Source organism: Halichoerus grypus, chromosome 8 (genome assembly GCF_964656455.1).
Source record: "Halichoerus grypus chromosome 8, mHalGry1.hap1.1, whole genome shotgun sequence".
NCBI classification, from domain to species: domain Eukaryota; kingdom Metazoa; phylum Chordata; class Mammalia; order Carnivora; family Phocidae; genus Halichoerus; species Halichoerus grypus.
In genome coordinates this window covers 56,566,882-56,589,236 of record NC_135719.1, presented here as the reverse complement: position 1 = coordinate 56,589,236, position 22,355 = coordinate 56,566,882, and the positions used below count along the sequence as shown (strand labels likewise).

At 41.0% G+C, this 22,355-nt stretch overlaps 1 protein-coding gene across 6 annotated transcripts in view; it reads right to left on the bottom strand.

Moving 5' to 3' along the window:
- The window catches only part of ZNF280D (zinc finger protein 280D), a 302,477-nt gene that overhangs the window by 214,793 nt on the left and 65,329 nt on the right, over positions 1–22,355 (bottom strand). For 5 of the 6 annotated variants that reach the window (XM_036107001.2, XM_078079286.1, XM_078079290.1 and 2 more), the window contains exon 3: positions 13,722–13,845. In XM_036107001.2, the coding sequence (XP_035962894.2) occupies positions 13,722–13,724 (3 nt within the window). In that variant the 5' untranslated portion in view covers positions 13,725–13,845. Of the gene's footprint in view, positions 1–6,912; positions 7,029–13,721; positions 13,846–22,355 lie in introns of all 6 variants that reach the window. The other variant, XM_078079289.1, reaches the window with a different exon arrangement.

The following is a 22,355-nucleotide window of genomic DNA, read 5'->3' as shown; positions in this document are numbered from 1 at the left end:
AGAGACTGTTCATACCCCATTGAATTGTGCTGCATTCTTGTTAAAAATCAGTTGTCCAAGAATGTATGGGTTTATTTCTAAATTAAGTCTTTATGCCAGTCCATACTTATTTTTATTAATGAATAACATGTTCTTTTATTCATGTAATCATTTACCAAATATTTTCTAAGCATACATGTCAAGCATTTTATAGTGTTTAGAGGGGAAAGGAAAATATTGTCATTTAGATTAGATCTAGGTATAGATAAGTTTCCTTGGATGTGTTTCCTCAAATATAGCTATCTGGGAATAGTTCCTTTTGATCTGCAGACCTATGAAGTAAAGAGACAAAAATCTCTCTCTCACATATTCCCAATGTACAATGATGGGACAGGCACAAAGTAACTGTGATAGACACTGCCATTGACAAAGGGGAAACACTGAAGAACACAAAAGTCACTGGTCTGTAGCAATACTAAAATCCAGCTGGACATATATTGTCAGTTCTTTGATCAGAGGATCAGTCCTACTGTCTGGAAATGATTCACTATTGCTCTTGGCTCTACCCTCTGTATTTTTGACCTTCTGATTTTCCATGGAGAATAGTCCACATTTGCAGCTGAGCAATCTTCTCAGTCTGCTTTGCCCATGGAAATTTGGAGGTCCAAAGATCTCTCTTCATTTTGTATTATCTCTATATCTTTTGGTCCAAGTTGATTTATCTTCAAAATATTTGTGGATTTTTTATGAATCAATTTATAGTCCACTCCACTAAACAAAATCTATACCCAAAGGTCTCTGAGATAAGCCCTTCTCTTATGTTGGTCTTCCTAGTAAGCTTCTGAGGGATAACACCTTTAAGATTCATAGAAGTCCTTTTTAGAGACACCTTTAAGAAGAAGCCAGGTAGCACCTTCAATATTCTTCCCGGAAATCTCCTTAGCTAGATTACCCAGCTCATTAGGTATATTTTCTATTTTCTACTTTATCACAGGTTACAGTGTTAAAAAACATTTTGTCACTACATAATGAGGATCCTCTTTCTCCAATTTCCAGTAAGATTTTCCTTATTTTTTCCTGGAGTCCCTGGATCGAGTCCTGCATCGGGCTCCCTGCTCGGCAGGGAGTCTGCTTCTCCCTCTGACCCTCCCTCCCTCTCATGTGCTCTCTCTCATTCTCTCTCTCTCAAATAAATAAATAAAAATCTTTAAAAAAAAAAAAAAAAAAAAGATTTTCCTTATTTTTCTTTAAGCCCTCTCTGAGAGTCCTCTTGAAGGCCATTCGACTCCTCCACCAGTCTCGTCAGGGCCCATTCACATTTCATCTACTGTCCCAAAGTCCCACATTTTCAGGGTTTCGTTACGGCAATACCCTAACTCCTAGGTACTAAAACCTCTTCCAGTTGCTATGACTGCAATATAAATTACCCCAAAACTTGGTGTTTATTATGCTTGTGGATTCTGTGGGTTAGGAACTTTTGGGGAGTAATTTTTGTCTGCTTCATAATATTTATGAGATTTGAAGGTTGAGGACTGGAATCATCTGAAGTCTCACCACTCACATGCCTGGCGGTTGATATATATAAACCATTCCCTAGGGACCTCAGTCCCTCTCTATGTAGTCTCTTTGAATGGGCTAATTTCAGTTTTCTCATAGCATGGTGGCTGGCTTCTAAGGGAGAGGGGAATCTTGAAAAAGAGAGAGCTAGATGATAGCTGAATTGCTTTTCATGACCTAAACCTGGAAGTTACCCAGTGTTATTTCTGCCTTATTCTATTAGTTAAAATACTCACAAGATCCCCTCAAGTTCAAAGACTCCACTTCTTGATAGAGTAGTGGCAATTTGAGAAGAAATATGAAAAGTATATGGGACCAGAAATAATGCCGTGGCCATTTTGGAAAACAGGAGAAACTTAGAAAGGTACTCTTTGAATAAATCTCCTACATAAGAATTCTATCTCAGGCTCTGCTTCGAGGGAGCTCGACTACATTAGTTTCAAGGGCTGGTATCACAAAGTACCAAGGAACTGGGGGGACAGAAATGAGATAAATTTATTGTTTCACAGTTCTGGAGGCTAGAAATTCAAGATCAAGGTATTGATAGGGTTGGCTCCTTCTTAGGGCTGTGAGGAAGAATGCCCATGCCTTTCCCCTAGCTTCTGGTGGTTTGCTGGCAATCTTTATAGTGTTCCTTGGCTTGTAGATGCAACCACTTAAATCTCTGCCTTTATCTCCACGTGTGCTTGCCTCTGTGTCCAAATTTCCTCTTTTTATAAAGACACCAGTATTGGATTGGGGTCCACTCTAAAGATGTCATCTTACTAATTATATCTGCAATGACCCTATTTGCAAATAAGGTCACATTCTGAGGTTCTAGGGTTAGAACTTTAATATATGAATTAACTGAACAATTAAACCCATGAGACTGATTTAAGACATAAGAGTACGTATGTTACAGTATTTATTATAAAGAATACCTGAAATAATGCATAGGAAGTTCCTGGCATTGATTAAATTATTAATAAATGTTAGTCAACATCATTATTTATCTTTGGATCCAGAGAGGCTAGCACAGAGCCTATCACCTAGTAAGCAAATAGTAAACATCTTTGGGTTTTGTCTGTTGGGCATTCCATCTTTTTCTGGTAAGAACACCTTCAAACAATTCCCTTGACAGTCTTGGTGAGGCAATCATTCAAAATGTCCTGCCCTCCCTTGAACAAGAAGTGAGTGGTTGGATAACCCAAGAATGCCATTCAGACTCTCTCCCAAACATTAAATCTCAAGTAGGACAACAAAGGGATAGAAAATACCTATGATCACTTATCCTAACAATACTGTCACAAAAAGGACTGACCATTAGTTCCTGTCCCTTGGGTACTTACAGCTATTGTGATTCCTATTCTTTTTACACCCTGGTGCTTAGTTTTTCTTTTAACTCTTTGTGCTACTCCACATTCTTGAGCACATTTTTTGTTTTTGCTTAAGATAGCTAGAGTTTCTTTTGTTTATGGAGTAATTGAAATAGAGATTGATTCCTGAAAGCACCTCTTACAACTGACATTTGGAATGACAATGTGCAGTTGGAAGGGTCATGGTGAGGCAGGACTCAGTGTAGATTTCCCCTTCTCTGGCTGGGAAGATGGCTAGCTTCATGAGCACATTTTATCTGGAGACTCAGGCAATGTGTCTACCCAGGCTGAAGATTTAGGAGAGTCAGTAGAAAAATGTCATCTGGTTAGATCAGTTTGGATATTTTTTCAGCCTGGGATGAGTTACTATAAGTAAGAGACTACTGGCTCATCAGAAAGCAGAGAGAACAGAAACTGTTAAGGAAAGCCCCTTATATCTATGGCCTATGATCAAAGAGAGTTAGTATCCAGATAATCTTGAGCTTTGCTCATTTGGCAAAGCTGAATTCTCTTCCCCAAGATAAAGTTAGTGGAAGCAAAGTCCAGGATACTGAAAACTTAAAAGGAAATAACAAGGGACTCAAGAAAAGCACTACTAAGCACCTTTTCCTGGGTCTTCATTGCCTGATAAAGTCTCCATTTAGCCCCACTTTGGAACCCAACCACTGACATACATGGGATGAGGGAGCACAGATTGGTTCTGTCTTTTCTAACTCAAGCGACTGCTTGTTATTGCCGCCAGGAAATGTCCAAACGGAGGCATTATAGGTAAGGACTAGAGATAAGGGCATAGATCTAAGGCCTGTTGCTATGAGAGAGGCCATTCTCTCTGTTGGATATAGATGGAGAGCCTACTAGATTTCTAAATAAATTGTATTCCTGGAAAAAATGATGACCAACCTAAGGCAGTCTCCAGGCCCCTGAACTCTTCTCTATAACCCCCACAGATGAGTTCTCCCCATTGTCCTTCTCAGTTGTGACCACAGTGGACACTGCACATGTCTCCACTACCAGAAGAGAAAGGCAGAGTTAGCCACTTTGGCTACCCACAGGTTTCACTCCATCACTGAAGCAGGGAGAGTTTTTATTCCTGGAAAGAAGGATGTGATCAACGCTGTTAGACAGCAACCATTCTAAGCTGATTCTTCTTCCCTTTTCTACATGGGGCTATTTTTTTTTTTTTTTTAATTAAGGTATATCCTGACCTCTTTGCACCATTGTAGCTTAGGTTAAATTTGTCATTTGGCAAAGTTGCCAACATGCAGGAGATATTCTGGACCAACCCAAGATTAATGAACAGCATTAGTAAGGGTTCTACAGAGAAACAGAACCAGTAGGATATATAGAGATATATAGAAAGAGATTTATTATGAGGCACTAGCTTATGTGACTATGGAGGCTGAGAAATCCCATGATCTGCTGTCTGCAAACTGGAGGCCCGGGAAAGCCAGTGGTGTAGTTCTAGCCCAAATTCAAAGGTCTGAGAACAGAGGAGTCAAGGGTATAAGTCCCAATCCAAGTCCAAAGGCCCAAGAATCAAGAGCACTGATGTCCAAGAACAGGAGACGATGGATGTCTCAGCTCAAGCAGAGAAAGCAAATTCACTCTTCCTCAGCCTTTTTATTTTATTCAAGCCCTCAATGTATTAGCTGATGCCCACGTGCATTGGTAAGGGAGATCTTCTTTACTCAGTCTACTGATTCAAATGTTAATCTCTTCCAGAAACACACTAACAGACACATCTAGAAATAAGGTTTTACCAGCTATCCAGGGATTCCTCAGCCCAGTCAAGTTGACACATAAAATTAACCATCAAATGCACCTTGCTGAGAGCCCCTAGAGCTGGGTGCAATAAGTGGCATAGAGTTAGGGAAGGGAGTTTTGGGGTATACATGGAAGAGTTGCACTATCATGAGTGGGAACACTTATGTTGTTGTATGATGAGAGGAAGAGTGTGTGTTTGTGGATATTGAACTATCAGGAAGAGTACAGCAGAAAACTATTGTTTTTGCCTGCCCAGCATCCCAATTTTCCTTCATAAAATATTTCTTCCCCCAGGCTTGAGCCAAACAGCTCTAAAAGGGCTGAACCTATACTTCTCAATTCAGCTGGCATGTAACCCAGATCTGATGTGTTAATTTATTCCATCTCTCTGGCTCAATGAATGATTTAGGAAAGTTTATGCGATCCAAGTCAGATCAATAGAGTCAGCCACAGATTTTGATGGAATCACTGGGAAAGAGACACATTCTCTACACAGGGACTGCTTGGCTGATAGAAGGTAAATTTGCAGCTCTCAGGAAACAGCATGCCTCCTTTGTGCGGAGAAGGATACTTGAGCCCAGGAAAGCAGAGTGAGAAAAAGCTAAGTCTCCTTTGCTTAGCCATTTTGAGGAGGTGGGGTGGACATATGTCTGGAGGCCAGCACTTTACGAACATTCTTCCTGTGTTAGGGAGTTTCCTTCCTCTCCAAGTTAAAAGTCAAAAATCGTGCTTCCCTAGGTTCCCCTGTAGCTGGGCACAAGCATGTGACCCAGGCCCCACCAGACACTCTTGTGAAACCCTCTGAGAAGAGACTAATGTGAGGAAGAAATGCCATGTGGAATCCATTTTTGCCAATGAGAGGGACAGCGTTGCCACTTGGCCTTCAGAGGCAAAGCTGGTGAGTTTCTGGTAACAGAGCTGGCCACAGCACTTGCCTCAGTGCTAGGAGGGGTTGTGGGGGCAGTAGCTGTGTCCCAGGCCAGCTCTGATGCCTCTTGGCAATTCTGTGACCTACCAAATATCCTTTGATAAAATTTTTTTTTGACTTAACCAATCAATTAGATTTGTCACCTCCAACTAAAAAATCCTGATAATTATATAACAATCAATAAAAATCTGTTTATAGAGATGGATAAATGAATGGCAATTCTGGGAGGTAGGCATTATTACTCCTATTGCACAGATGAAAAATAGCCCTATGAGTATTAAGTGCATCCTGCCCAAGGTCATACAGCCAGTAAATCCTGAAGCAGAGATTTTCATTCTAGTCTCTCTCTTTTTTTAATCTCCAAAGTTCACCTTTTTTTTAGTGTGGCATTTGAAACATGCTTTCAGAAATCATCTTGTGATGGAGAATAGATTGGCTTGCTCAGAATTCATCCCAATCTCCTTCTACTATGCCTTCCCATACTACAGAGGCTGGAAAGCTAAAGGCCTTCATCCTGATGGTGCAAATCAGGTACACAAAGTTTGGGGCCAACAACTGAGTCTGCAACTTTCTGATTCCTGAACTGGCAAAAGTAGTGAGATCTTGAAGCTGGCAGGTGGAACATGGGCTTCTTGATTACCCAGCTTCCTGAATGTTGAAGAGATAGTTTTCTAGACAGGTTAGCTCTGTGGTAGTCTTCTGAAAGTCATTCCTGGAAGCCCAGCCTAGAGCCTATTCCTCTAGCCCTTCTAATTGTGAGCATCCGATTCCTTGCCTCCAATCCTTTTCTGTTTAACTACTAGACTGGCTCCTATTATCTGTTTCTGAATCCTGTCTAATACAAGCACATATAGAAGTCTAGTACAACATAAGTAAGCAGCACTGAATAGAAATTCTCATCTTTTCTCAGAGTCACAACTATAGTGGAAAATACATATTCAAGGTGAACTGAAATATTGAAATAAAAAGCACCATGGCCTTTCCAATATTGCCATACTTGTATCTCAAAAAACTGAGTGTATCAGTCAAGATACAGGAAGGCAATAGATGGTTCATTCAAACTTGAATAAAGACCAATTTTTAAAGATATGCACAGAGCATAGAGAACCACAGGGTTATGCACTGCCTGTAGACCTGAAGTAGCAAGAGGAAATAGTCTGTTATAGACTGAATGTTTGTGTTTCCCCAAAATTCATAGTGTTGCAATTCTAATGCCTAATATGATGATATTAGAGATGGGGCCTTTGGGAAGTAATTAGGTCATGAGGATGGAGCCCTTGTGAATGGAATTGGTGCCCTTATAAAAGAGACCCCAGAGAGCTCTCTCACCCTTTTTCCATCACATGAGGGTACGGCAAGAAGTCAGCAGTCTACAACCAGGGAGTGGATTCTCGTCAGACACCAAATCTGTCAGGACACTGATATCAGACTTCCAGCCTCCAGACCTGGAATAAATAAATTTCTGTCATTTATAAGTCACCTAGTCTATGGCATATTGTTACTGCAGCCCAAACAGACTAAGAGTTAGGTAGCGAGGATGCCTTCCAGGAGCTGTGACCTTGGTTGAGGGACGAAGCTAGCTCACGGCAACCTCACAGGCAGGGAGCAGGGAGGGGGCAACCTCACACTCTGCCCTCCTTTCATTTTCCTGCCCATTCACTGAATCCACCTGGAAGTCAGAGGACAAGAGCCTGTGTTGTAGTCCTCACAGGACAACCTTCCATGGTGGAGAACAATGGAGAGTCCATCTGAGGAGCAAATGAGAGATACCCAGTGCAGCAAGTAAAAAATCAGCAACACCCAGGGCAGTAAGAGATCATGAAGATTGTGGGTCGGAGTGTTTTGGTGCTACTGAATTTTTTAATGCTCACAGGTTGAGTGTATTCTTTCTTTTTAAAGATGGTCAATATAATCTGCTCTACATAATTTGAAGGCATTTTACTCCAGTGTGAGAAGTGGAAGGCACCTTAGAGATCTCGATGAGCATTTCTCATTTCAAAGATGAGGAAACTCAGAGAAATGAAATAAAATTCCTCCAAAGTCACATATCCAGAAACTTGCAGAACCAGGTGGCACACTCAAATCTAATGATGCCCAGTGCAGGGCTTCTTCCACATTCTGCAGCTACAATCCTTGCTGGACACAAATTATGCTCATGACAAAGCGCCAGGCTGTGATGTGGCCGCAGTCTCAGTCTTGAGCATCCCTCTGCCTTGGTTTTATTTTTCTCTTCATTTTGAACATTTACCTGAAAGGCTGAATTTCAAAGACACTTCTCCTAAAAATAACTAAAAGATACGCAGGAGGAAATTAGCATAATGTATTTTATCTATAATTTACAGTGTGTAATCTAGAAACGTGCAACAAAGCAATGCTAGTAGTGCAGAGAAAATTCCCCTGGGATATTTGGTTCCATTTAAAAACACCTCAGTATGGGGGGATGTGGGAGCAGCAGCCTGTGACACACTTCCATCAGGGCAAAATGTTATTCTAGTGATTCACAGCGAGAGGCCTGACAAACACTTTGAGTCGATATAAAGGTTCTTGCCATCAGGATAAAATGAGAATTGCAGTGGGTGGTCCCATTCTAGCCTCATGTCTCCTTCTACTTCTGTCCTGGCTTAGGTGGTTGCCCTGGAAACAGTAGGGTGGCAAACAAAACCATTTGGAACAACTTTTAGGGAGCCTTATGCATGAAGGCCTAATTTTTATTTGCTGCTGTCTTTTTTCTCTTCTTAAAGGGTGACTTTTGCAAAGCTATCATTCTCTGAGAGGGTGTGCTCTTTGGACTACCTTGGAAGTTGATTCACTCTAAAGTCTTTGGCAAGGTCCAGTTGGAGGGCTGGCCAGAGTTTGGCAGATAGCAGGGGAAGAGGGCTTTATTTCGCATTATTCAGCTTTGGATCCCAACACAGATGGTCCTGATCTCCTCCTCCCCCACCTAAGAATTTTTCTAAAATGACACCCAAGTTTTTCTTGGCAGAAGTTATAATTCCTGGCAAACAGTTCATGCAGCTCTAATTATGATGACAGCTTTAATGGAGAAGATAATCATATTAAATGGTTCTTATTCAGTTCCATGTGATGAATTAGTGATTACCATGAAATGTGTTAAGCAGCCAAAAGTCAGGGAAAGGGATGATGTACTGAGCTACAAGTTAAGGTCTGAGGGATTCCAAAACTTGTGGGAGGTAGGACAAATGACCTTTAAAGAGGAGATGCTGATTTTAATGTCTCTTGTGGCTCATATACTGAGTAAGAAACCCCCTTTTCCTAATGTGTATGTGAAAGAAAAAATTATTCTGACACTTGTTAAAATGGTAAGTCTCCTTTACCAGGAGACTTTATTCAAGACTATTGCAATAGGAGCTGCTTCTATTGCAATAGGACAGAGATCAGATTCAACTCCCAATACAACAAAGACAAGCGGGCATTTATTAGCCAAAGTGCAGAGTTGGGGGGGTCAGTGGATAGAAAACTACTGATAGGAGACATCAAGAGCACAGGGATTCTTTTTTAAGAGGATTCCTGCAAAAGGCTGGTCATGGACTTATACATCAACGGTGAGGGATGAGGGACTTGACCAGACATGGGGGGGCGGGGGGTGGTAAGGTGATTAGATATCAATGCTGGGGGTACTCTTGATAAACTTATTTAGCAGGATTCTTGTTAAAACTGGACTAGGCATGCCAAAGAAGGACAGGGCCAAGACTGAGGCCTGAGAGTCTTTGTCAGTCCCTCCTCCTGATCAAGGAAAAGAGAGACATTCTTCTTTCCTCTGAACAATTTAAGTCCATTTCTTGCTCAGTCTCCTTTTGTTATAAGGACCAGCTGAACCATCTGTTGGGACTTGGGAGTAGAGGATATTTACTGGAGAGTGCAAATAATCAAGTATTAAATGTGGGAAATTTCTATGAAAATAAAAAGAAAAATAAAGATTAAGGTTGAAGCAGACTATAAACCCAGTTTCTGAGTCCAGGGGGCAGCCAGTTGAGATTTCTAGATGCTGGGCTGGAAGCATCTTTAGGTGGTGAAATGAGTCTATGGTGATGATCTGGTAGATTTCTTAGGCTGCAGTTTGAATGTCTTGTGATGGTATAATATCAGGGTCATGGTTATTTCCCAGAGCACAGCATGGAAGAAATGGCACTTTGCATAAACTTCCTGAATGGCCTCCACAGCAGCAGCTCCAGGCTTAAAGGTTACCCATCATCCAGTGTCAGCTTGCAGGACAACCTAGGATCCCAGGAAGGCTCCAGGCAGTCAGGTTTGAGTTCTCAGTGACACCAAGATACGCAGGTGGGAGAAAAATTGGAAACATTCCTTTGGACAGTTGTATAGCCAGATACTGGAGAAAATTAGGAGAACTGAGTATTTGGGAGGGACTAACAAAATGTGCAAGTTGGCAGGACTCAGTCCAGTCTGTACGTATATAACAAAACCTCAAAGACAATGACTGGGACTAGAAGCTGATAGTCCACAAAGTTGTGCTATAGTTTTTCATTGTAGCATAAAATTTCTCTCTACACTCACCCTTTTTTTCACCAAAGTTAACCAAAGTAAGATTATTCTTGTTTACAAAATGAGTCTGGTCACATTAGATTCAGCCTATTATTTACATAAGTGTAGCAAGAAGAGTAACTGACCACATAGACCTTTGAAAGTTTGCTTTGCTGGAACTTTTCATAAGGAAACTCAAATTAGACTTTTAATAGTCTCTTGGCTAGGAAGCCAAGACAAGAATTTGCCACCAGATTTCACTTGCAGGATCTATAGATTTGGGGGAATTTCTCTGTGCTCTAGGTCCCCAAAATATCCTAAGCTTCCTGGGCCTGCCAGGAAGTAACCTTCCTTACTCACCGACAAGGCTGGGAACCCTGTAAGCCATACCAGCCCAGTTTTCCCAAAAGGGCTTTGTAAGCATTAGCTCCATAAAGTCAGCCTTAGTTCCATGAAACTATTTGGTCATAACTGATTCTATGCACATCAGTCTTAAATATGACATTCCACTCAAAGCCTTGGTTATATAACCAATGTTTCCAACTATGTCCTGTTCAAGGAGGAGAGATTCTTACTGAACTTATGCAAATAATTATATCGTCATGAAAATAAGAATACTCAGGTAAGAGTTTCTGAATTCTGGAGGAATCAGCCAGGGAGAAAAGATAAATGTTTCATTTCTGTTTACAAAAAATATTATCTACTAAATTGTTGTGAGCTATAACTTAAAAGAAAAGGAAAAGGAATTCCTTAAATCCAGCAGCAATCTTCCAAACAAAAACCATAATCACCCTTCATCAGTTCATTCAGTTTTATGTAATTAATTCTTGTTCTGCTTGGTCTTGGGTTAGCAGTTTTATGAACCCATCAGTTTCTCCACCAAAGTTCTAGGCTGCTTTCTCAGTCAAATGGTACGGTCTTAAAGTAATTTAAGCACTGCCATCAGAAGCCTACATCCCAGAGACCTGTTCTAGTCCTTTCCATGGGTCTCTTTCCATTCCTTTTTGTTAAAGATAAAGCACTCTGGCCTACAGCTAATTGCAAGTGCTTTCAGAGAAGAATCAGAGTAAAACAAAAACTGTCTATTAATGACAAAAGATTTTAAATGGTTAAAGATCTGAGGAGAATTCACCATAAAAATGATACAATTGATAAGGGAATTTGGTTATTTCTGTGGTTTAGAACATTTAAAATAATAACTAGAATTATGACTGGTAACATTATACCAGAACATATCATGGACAGTGAGGGATTGACAAACTTCATACAATTTCTGAAATGTTTGTATTAGTATTTTATCCATACAAATAAAACCTAGAGAAGGTTAAAGTATCTTTTATTTGACAATACTTTTCATGCAACTGAACATATCTAAAACTAATTGTTTCTTGGCATCTCTCTTTTTCAAAATAAAAGAAAAAAATCCTTTAAGATTTTGAAAGAGCCATCTGAGAAATCTCAAGTTCAGTTCAAGATCAAGATTTCATTTAGGATTTGATTCTGGGAGGACAAAATTGTCCAAAGATCAAAAGGTTTGAATACTCGACTGAAGACAATCCCAGGTTACTATGAACAATACTTAGCTACCTATTTAGCCAAAGTTACAAGAAAAGAATTCAAAAGTAAATAGAGGACAGAACATGACGGTGAAAGTTTTTAAAAGTTAGCTCTTTTAGAAGTGAGAAGATTTGGAGATGCCTGGGTGGCTCAGTCAGTTAAGCATCTAACTTTGGCTCAGGTCATGATCTCAGGTCATGATCTCAGAGTCCTGGAATGGGTCCTTGCTTTGGGCTCCATGCTCAGCGGGGAGTCTGCTTCTCCCTCTCCCTCTGCCCCTCTGCCTGCTTATGCTTTCTCTCTCTCTCAAATAAATAAATAAAATCTTTCTAAAAAATTATCTCAGTATTTAATGAATATTTGACATAGCATATCTCTAAGGTTGGAAGTTACAAAAAAGATTTTGGAAATTGTTTTTAGGCAAATATAACATTAGACAAAGCTAGCCCTCATCTCAAGTTATTTCCCTGTTAAATATTTTGTACAGTACATGCATGTTAGGCAAGTATCAAAAAAAAAAAAAAAAAGAAATCACAAAAGCAAAGAAATCTAAAAATGGTTAAATACCAAATACTTGTATTATACTTAATACTGATAACTCAGAAGGCAGAGCTGTTCTTATTAAACAGTATTAAATTAGTCTTATTTACCAAAGATTTTCCCAAGCCACATAAACTTGAAAAGCATTTGGGTTAGTTTCTATATTTCTGAGAGATTTAGGAATATTTAATTTATATAAGCACTTATTTATCTCTAAGCCAATTTATGAAACTTCTTCACAAGATTTTATAAATTTTTTTGGTAATACCATCTAGACATAGAAAAATATCACATATATATAACATACATATACAAACATAACTATATAATCATACAGACAGATGCAAATAGAGATCCTGTTGCTTTCATTCTAACACTGTAGCCATGAGGGATGCCTAGGTGGTTCAGTTAGTTAATCATCTACCTGTGGCTCAGGTCATGATCCCAGGGTCCTGGGATCAAGCCCCGCATCACGCTCCTTGCTCAGTGGGGAGCCTGCTTCTCCCTCTGCCTGCCACTACCCCTGCTTGTGCTCTCTCTCTCCCTCTGACAAATATATAAATACAATCTTTAAAAATATAAAATAAAATTGTAGCCATGAGTCAGGTAAACATAGCAATAAAAAACTCACTGGTTTATATAAAATAATTGGCTCTTGTTTTTGATCCACTTTATATTTTTATCCCAAATTGTGTTTCTGACAGATGGAACAAGTTAAGGTTACCTGCTCAATTGACAGTTAATGCTTTTTATCAATATTTGTGGAGGAAACTTTTAAGATTTTGTTTTGCCCTGCATGTAGTTTCTTTGGGTGATCCGTAGGTCTCCTGAGAGCCCCCAGTGGAGGACGGGGGACATAAAGTTCAAAGTTCAAGTGACTAGAAGAAATTGAGGGGCTGGAATGGGAAAGAGAAAGTCTTGCAGGGGTGGACAGAGAGATGGAGGAGGTAGGGGCTTGAAGGCAATCCTATCAATGGATTCAAAGGAATGGAGGACTGAAGGTGGTAAAAAGAAGAAGGAGGAACGGAAACAGTGCTGAGAGAGAAATCTTAGAGGAACCAGTTTGGGGAAGTCATTGAAGTTCCCAATTATCCTTAGTAAAATTATTCCATCAAGAAAGGAAGTAGAGAGCTAGTGCCATGGTGGTGGGACATATAGTCATCAGGGGTATGAGAAGGGGGTTTCAGTCTATGAAGAAGCTCCCTTGTTCTTCACTCATGATACTTTGCTAACAAAGAAGCCTGGGACTCTAACCCAGCCTCCATTTGTCTGGGACTCTAACAGAGTTTCTAGAGTAGAGGCCTCCAAAAGAGTCAGGAATTTGCCACTTCAAGAGTCAGGGAGTAAATTCCCACTCAGAAAGATCCAAGAAGACATCCATCCAGAAAGATGCTTGCTTAAACAGGCACTTTTCAACCAAAGAATCCTAGGACTCTAACCTAGCCTCAGAGGGTATACTCAGAATCTTAAGAATCAAAATCTGCCCTTACCATGCTTTAACAGTCTGTCATCCAGAGCAATGGCTCAGGAGTTGTACTCACCATTGGATCCCTAATCAGTCAAGAGTGAAACAAAGTCTTCAGACGTGTACATTTGAGGTCCTGGAGGAGAGGTTCCAGGGGTCCAATGATGAATTTAATTCTGTACCAAGTCATGGCACCATAACTGTAAAAGAAAAGAATTATTCAGACACTTATTAAAATGGTAAGCAAGGGGCGCCTGGGTGGCTCAGTCAGTTGAGCATCTGACTCTTGATCTTGGCTCAGGTCTTGATCTCAGGGTCATGAGTTCAAGCCCTGTATTGGGCTCCTCACTGGGCATGGAGCCTACTTAAAAATAAAAATAAATAAATAGGGGCACCGGGGTGGCTCAGTTATTAAGCATCTGCCTTTGGCTCAAGTCATGATCCCAGGGTCCTGGGATCGCGCCCCACATTGGGCTCCTTGTTCGGCGGGAGCCCTGCTTCTCCCTCTCCCACTCCCTCCGCTTGTGTTCCCTCTCTCGCTGTCTCTCTCTGTGTGTCAAATAAATAAATAAAAAACCTCTAATAAATAAATAAATAAATAAAATGGCAAGGAAGACTTTATTCAGGACAATTGCAATAAGTGCACTGTAGTAGGGGAGAGATTACAGCAAAGACAGCAGGGGATTTATAGCCAATAGGCAGAGTGAAGGGGTCAGTGGATGGAAAATTACTAAGAGGAGATTCAAGGGTAAGGGGATTCTTACTAAACCAACTTGATAGCATTCTTGCTAAAACTGGGATAAGGATGGGGGCCAAGGTGGAGACCTCATAGAGAAAAGGGCTCAGAGAAGCCTGACTGAACTATGGTCAAAGAGAAAGTATGTCATGTCCACCACTAATACACATACTTCTACAGACAAAGGTAAGAATGGAAAGGAAGGAAGGAAAGAAGGAAGTAAAGGCTTATAAAATTGCCTTCTTAACTCAGACTATTTTGAGTGCTACCACATATTTGTCTGTGGGTGAGAAATTTGATCTTTCTCAATAGCCAAAAGATATTTAGGGCCAAGGCTTTAAAAATAAGGAGGGGATCAAATTGAGTAACAGAGTTACAACTACAAAGCAATGAGCTGACTTTTCTTGTGTGTGGTTTACAAATAGGATGACCAAACTCGACCCCTTTTGCCTGGCACTCTCCCAGTTTGAGGACTGAAATCTCCCTCAGTTCCAGGTAAGCCAGGGAAGTTGACCCTAGGCTACTCAGTTTTAAAACTCAAAAGTCCCACATTCTGGGAAACCCTTCAGTGCCAGACAAACTGAGACGGTTCATCACCCTGTGTGTAAAGAGCTCTGAAGGTACTTCAACAAGAAGTTCTGAAAGCATTTTCAGTCATGGCACATGACAAACTGGATGTTTGGCTTTCAATATAAGGATTGGGTTTTGTTTGTTTGTTTTTTTAAGATTTTATTTATTTATTTGAGAGAGAGAGAGAGCGAGAGAGCAGGAGCAGAGGGGAGGAGCAGAAGGAGAGGGAGAAGCAGGCTCCCCACTGAACAGGGAACCTGATGCCGGGCTCAATCCCAGGACCCTGGGATCATGACCTGAGCCAAAGGCAGATGCTTAACTGACTGAGCCACCCAGGTGCCCCAGGAGTGTTTAAACAAGAAAAAAAAAAAAAAGAGCCTCATTTGTTTAGTCACATATTATGTAGGAAAATAAATATTCACCCTGATTCCTATTTAGTGAAAAGTATGTTTACTTAGCTACTTTAATGCAAATAAAAGCCCAAACACCTCTCCACAAATGCTTGGCTGAACAAAGCTTGTTTACCAAATTAAAATACTTGTGTATAATTATGCATGTTTTCTTTTTAAATTAATATATCTCTTTATGTTTTGCTGCAAAATTCCTACTAGAAAAAAAGACATTCAAATTTGCTATTCATTCATCTGTAAGCTACAGTAACTATAGTCGCTAGGTGTGGGAACCAAAGTGTGTGTACATGTTAGTGGTCTTCCATGGGGAAGACCCTCTTTACCCTCATTGTCTCCAAACTCTAATTTATCTGTACTTTCACTCATTTTCCCAAAGGGTGTGTTGTTCCTTTAGAAGGCTTTTTTTTGGTGGGAGGATGCTAGAGGTGGATAAAGAGGATTAGATGACAGCAAAACCTTGCTCAGAAAGCTCTGTTGTTGCTGTTCTGCTCTGATTAGTCAAAAACACCTTAGGGTGACATTAGTTTATCCTTTCAAAATCTATCTTATATGCTTTCTATATGTTTTCCCATTTGTGTGAGGACCTCTCTCCCTAGCAAGTGGTGGTCAGGATAGCTGGGAAGGGATGTGGTAGCTGGGACTCTGTCACTTGTCTGAGGCTCCCTGGAGCTGAAGAGGAAGAGATTCCAGAGGAAGTAACTTAGAGAGAGGCTGAATTTAAAACCACTTAATGCCAAAGTATCTAAATATGAGGACAAACTGGGAAAACCACTGAAAACGAGGAGGTTAGAAATAGAGTGTACAAGCAGAAACGAAAAATTAAGGTACCTGCCTGATGGCAGTGGACATTTTAACCAGGACTTGCTCTTCTTCCAGTCTGCATTCTACTAGACTCCGTTGTCCAGTGTGGGTGGCTACAAAGACTTACCTGTTCAGGGTTCTGAGTGTGGGGGAGGGAATTTCCTGTGTTTGGTTCTCTAACTTGCTTCCCTTCTCATGGTCAAAGTACCAGAGCTGGCTGTGGTACTGCTGGGAATCCAGAACCTTTCAAAAGATTTTTGGGTCTTCCAGCTTGGTTGTCAGGGTAAACTGATGGAGTTCTGGGTTGAAGGCAGGGTGTGTGGGAGCTGGGCTAGTGGAGCTAGTGGAAAGAGACTTCATCTCTCCTTTTACTAAGAAAGGAGTAACCAAGAAGAAGAAGAATGTAGCAGGAGGGGAAGAATGAAGGGGGGAAATCAGAGGGGGAGAAGAACCATGAGAGACGATGGACTCTGAAAAACAAACTGAGGGTTCTAGAGGGGAGGGGGGTGGGAGGATGGGTTAGCCTGGTGATGGGTATTGAGGAGGGCACGTTCTGCATGGAGCACTGGGTGTTATGCACAAACAATGAATCATGGAACACTATATCTAAAACTAATGATGTAATGTATGGGGATTAACATAACAATAAAAAAAAAAAGAAATTTAAGGCCTTCAAATTAAAAAAAAAAAAAAAAAGAAAAGAAAGGAGTAACCAGAAGACAGCTATGACAATTTCACATCATCACAGTTACTAATTTTTGTCCCTTTCCCTTATGGCAGAAGAACTGTCCTGGAGTGTAGGTCCTCTTAGACTACACTTAGACTCATTTAAGCCCTGGACAACCTCCAACCTATTCAAAGGCTTTGCTCTTTCCATCGTCTACTCTCTTTAGGATTTCCACATTTCCTCTGTCTAGTAGAACTTTTCTGTCTGCATATAAAAATGCTAGAATATCTCCCACTTTAAAATAAATCTGTTCTCCCGTGAATCTATGCCCTTCTCCACCTACCCCACCCTGCTGCTCAGATCCACCTATATCACCATTCCTAAAATCAGTGGTCAAAACTGAATGTCTCCACTTTCTCACTTCAGAGTCTCTTTCAGTCTTCTCCAATCATTTTCTCCAATCATTGTCTTCCCTACAACTCTACTGAAGCTCTTCTTCTCAGGAGCACCAATGAGCTCCATCTCTCTAAATCCACTGAACCATTCCCAGTCCTTCCTTCTCACTGGATCTCTCAGCAGCATTTGACTCAGTAGATCACTTGGCTTCTGAGTCAAATACTGTCTCAGCCTTCCTCCTACATTCCTGCTTGGCTTCTTCTTAGTCTGCTGGCTCCTTCCGCTCATTCCTGATTTTTAACTTTGTCTAAACCTCTTCTGTTCTTTAAATACATTCACTCACTTTGGAGGAGATTTATCTAGTCCCATGGCTTTCATTTCCTTCTCCCTGTCAATAATTCCCAGATCTATATATTCTTCAGTCCTGATATTTCCCCTGAGCTCCAGACTTAACAAACATATCGTGCCACCTACTTGACATTTCCATTAGATGTCTAATTAGAATTTCAAGTCGAACATTTTTTTATTTTTTTTATTATTTATTTATTTATATATTTGAGAGAGAGAAACAGCAACAGCATGAGAGGGGAGAGGGTCAGGGAAGAAGCAGTCTCCCCGCTGAGCCGGGAGCCCGATGTGGGACTTGATCCCAGGACTCTGGGATCATGACCTAAGCCGAAGGCAGTCACTTAACCAACTGAGCCACCCAGGCACCCTTGAACATTTTTTTAAATAGAACTGGATTTTATCTCCCAAACCTGTTTCTCCCACAGTTTCCTCCTCTGCAGCTACTAGCTTTACCATTCACCTATGCTATGGTCTGAATGTGTCCCCCCCAAAACTCATATGTCAAATCCTAACCCCCAAAACTGATGGTATTAGTGAGTGAGGCCTTTAGGAGGTGCTTAAAAACACTCATGAATGGGATTAGTGCCATTATAAAAGAGCTCCAGAAACATCCCTAACCCCTTCCACCATGTGAGGACACAGCAAGAAGGACTGGCTATGAACCAGGAAGAGGGCCCTCACCAGAAGGTGACCATGCTGGTGCCATGATCCAGACTTCCAGCCCCTAGACTGTGAGCAATAAGTGATTGTTGTGTAAAGATACCCATTCTGTGGCATTTTGTTATAGAAGCCTGAATGGACTAAGAAAATACAGTACCTCAGAATGTAAACTTAAAGCCCATTCTTAACCATTCTATTCTTCTTACACCTAGATATCATACAAATCCAATTGTGTGGGTCCCTATATGTGCCTGATGGCTAGGGCTAGGTGTCCTCAGAATTCCCAGCCAGATGATTTCCAGGATTAGTGCTATAAGTCTTCATTCATGGTTCCATGCTTTCCAGGATTGGGTATGAAATGGTAAACCCAAAGTGCTTGAAAAAGATGACACTGATGCAAACTGAGTCTCTGCATTTATCTTAGCCACTTTAGTCTCTATGACAAGTGATCTTTTTCCCAAGAAGGATGAGCAATTGAATTTTTCCAGTAGCCAATTTCCCAGGGAAGGAACCCCAAGGGGTGGAGGCATGAGGGTTGGATCCTCTTGGGGTCTAATGTTTCCAATCTGAATGGCTGGAGACATTCATATGGATTGGGCCGGGTCAGGTAGGCTAGTGGAAGGTTGGAGGAATTAAGCAAGGCTTATTGGAAAGCTGCATCTCCCTCTGGGAATGAAAAAAGGCCTCTTTCCCTTTTGAAAGTGTTAGTTATTCTAACAGCCAAGGAAAAGAAATGTGTAATGAATTTTGTAACAAATTCCAGGAATTGCTAAATATATGTAATGAACCATGTGGGCTCTTACTGTAGGACCATGAACACTTGAAGCGCAATGCAGATGCCTTGGCTGTACAGAATACAACCCAGAAATTCCTCCATTTTCTTGAACATGTACTTTTCAGCATTGGCCTGCAGGTGGGGCTGTAGCCCACAGAGGGACTACATGTTCTACAGTATGGCAAGGGACTGATTGGATGTTAGATCCAGATAATTGTAATTAGGATATTGCCCAAGTAGATCTTGCCTCCTTGATTCCAGATGTGATTCATTCAGCACAAGAAGATGACTAAGGCACTGCACAGTCCAAATGACACCATAATCTGACAGAGTGAGCCTCTTCCATTGTTCTCAAAGCTTTTGGACCAGTACACGGAAGTATCTACAACCTCCTCCATGTCCAGGTAGGTGATAAGAGAAAAACTGCCTTCTGGATAAGCCCCAATGAACTGCCCATGTGAAGTTGCTAGTGCCTTTGAAGAAAGGACATCTATCTATGAGTAAAGTAGCCAATTCTCTCATAATGCTCCTTCCTAGGCTCAAAACAGCAGGTTAGCATCCCCACTCCACCTCCTGCCACGTCGTCCACGTCGTGGACGCTAAAGCTTGTGAAACCTCCTGCCACGTCCACTAAAGCTTGTGAAAAGTACTGTTGCCCATAACTGGCTTGGCAGGAAGGCAAACATATTTGGAGTAGGGTCACAAATTCATTCACTCTGCCCTTAGATGTGCAAAGAAAATGCAGCTTCTTTATTTCCCTGTGATACATCTGCTCATCCACAGAGAACTAGGAAAAAGAACCCTACATTTATCCCATTCAGTTAAATTTAGTTCAATTCAATAATTCAGATAAGACCTTTATGTGAATTCTCTTTCATTTCTTTAAGTAAAATGGTAAATCTTTCAAATTTTCTCTTCATCTCTTTGTGTCCTTCAAGATAGCATCTGTGTGTATTGGGGTCTATAAAGGTTTAGATGACCCATAGCAGCAGAGATGAGATCATCTGGATCTTCACTGGTGAATAGTGGAGTGGTTGGATTTTCTGTTCCTTGGACTGGTGACCACTAAAGTATAGTTTTTCTAGTGTAGCTTTTCTCTCTCTCTCTCTCTCTCCTTTTTTAAGATTTTATTTATTTATTTGTCAGAGAGAGGAGAGAGCACAAGCAGGGGGAGCGGCAGGCAGAGGGAGAAGCAGGCTTCCCGCTGAGCACGGAGCCCGATGCGGGACTCAGTCCCAGGACCCTGCGATCATGACCTGAGCCAAAGGCAGACGCTTAATGACTGAGCCACCCAGATGTCCCTCTGGTGTGGCTTTCTGAGATGAAGTACTACCTATCTCTGAAATCTGTAGTTCTGGCCTTCTCAAAGTTCATATTCAGCTACCTTTTTGTTTTGACCAGAGTCCTCCAAAGTACTTCTGTGCTCTCAAAACACATGGAACTTGCTGGGTCACTTGTACACCAGGTCATGTGGGCCCAGGAGGGAGCTCAAGCTCATCTATCAACTCACCTCCCACTACACCTCCTCACTGTCATTCCTAGCCAAGACTCTGACCTTTGACCTTGCTTCTGCTCTGTCTTCCTTATTGCATAATCCTTTAGAACTGGAAGAAGCAGTCTTTAGACAATTCATTCGTCCATGTAATATTTCCCTTGTAGGTTATAGAAATGAGACTCATGGCTTAGCTTCCATAGTTAGAAAGGATATCTTCTCTACACTTAAGAAAAAACACTGTGGTTTGAGTTCCCCTATCTAGTTCTAGATATGCCTTAAATCTGAAAGCCTAGTTTTAAGTCTTGATGTAGAGTCAGTACAAAATATAACCAAAGTCTCAAAGGTCAGAAATTACTTTGTTCTATAGCTACACACTGTCCAGTATGGTAGCCAGTAGCCCCATATGGTTAACTTTAAATTTAAAATAATTAAAAATTAATTAAAATTTAGAAATACAGGTCCTCATACTAGCCACATTTCAAGTTCTCAGTAGCCACATGTGGCTAGTGGCCACCATATTGGACAGCAAGAATACAGAATACTAACGTCATTGTTAATGTAATGGAAGTTCTATTGGATGGCTATTCTAGAGTCGAACCCACTTCCCTTTCCTGAAGCACTAAGATACTTCATGGAGAAGGAAGCTTCCCATAACATAAGTTTTGCAGGATATGGCACTACATCTAAAAAAATATTTTTAAATAATTACGCCTAATAGTTGTTGCCCAGGACTCCTAAGAGGTTGGGTTAGTCAATAAGTCCCACCTACTTCACCAAGAGTCAGTGATGTTCTCTGTTTCTCCTAAGGAGAGGGTACATAGTTTGTGGAGCTTAGTGCAAATTCAAAATTTTTAAATTTTATTCAAAGTTATTTTAAAATGTCAAGATAGTAGTAACAGAGTATTAATGCAGTTACTGACTTTTCTGAGTGAGGGGCCAGTATAACTGCATAGGTCTCACACCTATGAAGCTGGCTTTGTTCAAGATAATTGTACCTAAAAAAGAAATCAAGGCAGCCCTATGGGCTCACTGGGGAATTTGCTCATTAGTGGCAATGCCAGAGACCACAGCTGGGCCAGTGCTGGCCACGCTCAGATGTTAATTCAGACAGCTGCCCAGGGAATGCCTGTAACTGGAGGGAGCCATCTAGCCAAAAAGAAGAGACAGGAAATAAGGGCCCCAACATGTGGTATTGGAAAGCCCAATGCTCGAAGGTCTTGGCATGTCAACTGCTTCCAGCTGGGTATGTTTCCAACCAAACCAGGGCCATGTGCAGCCAGGAAGGCTGAGATTTGTCATGACCGTCATTTTAGAAGCTACTGGAGGACAGGGGAAAGGTCACATACCCAGAAACTTCAGCTTTCCTGCTTGGACAGCTGATGTATGGTAGCCAGGAACTTGTGCACAGGGGAGGTCTTCCCTGCCTCAATCTGAGAGACAAGGGGATTTGAGGAAAGGCCAGAACAACAGTCACTCAAAACTTCAAAATGAATCATCAATGCCAAGGAATAAGATGGAAAAAAAAAATCTACTTGTAAGTTGGCTAAGCAGAAGCTGAGGAAAACAGACAAAAACTAAAAGATCTGAGGTGGAAGGTGAGACTTGGAACCTGTAAACATTCTGTAAGATAAGTAAATTAACTCCCACAGCTTCTTAGAGTGTAGCAGATTGGTACCTACAGGGAAATGCTGGTTAAAATTCAATAAAAAATAATTTTTTAACAAACAGCTGAGCTCAAAAGGAAAAAAAAAAGGTCTCAGAATAAAAAGAGAAAAGAAAACCATAGTGGTTTCAGTGAGTTGACCCTCTGATTCACTTGATGGTCTAAATAGTTCTTGTTCAAGGTTTTCTT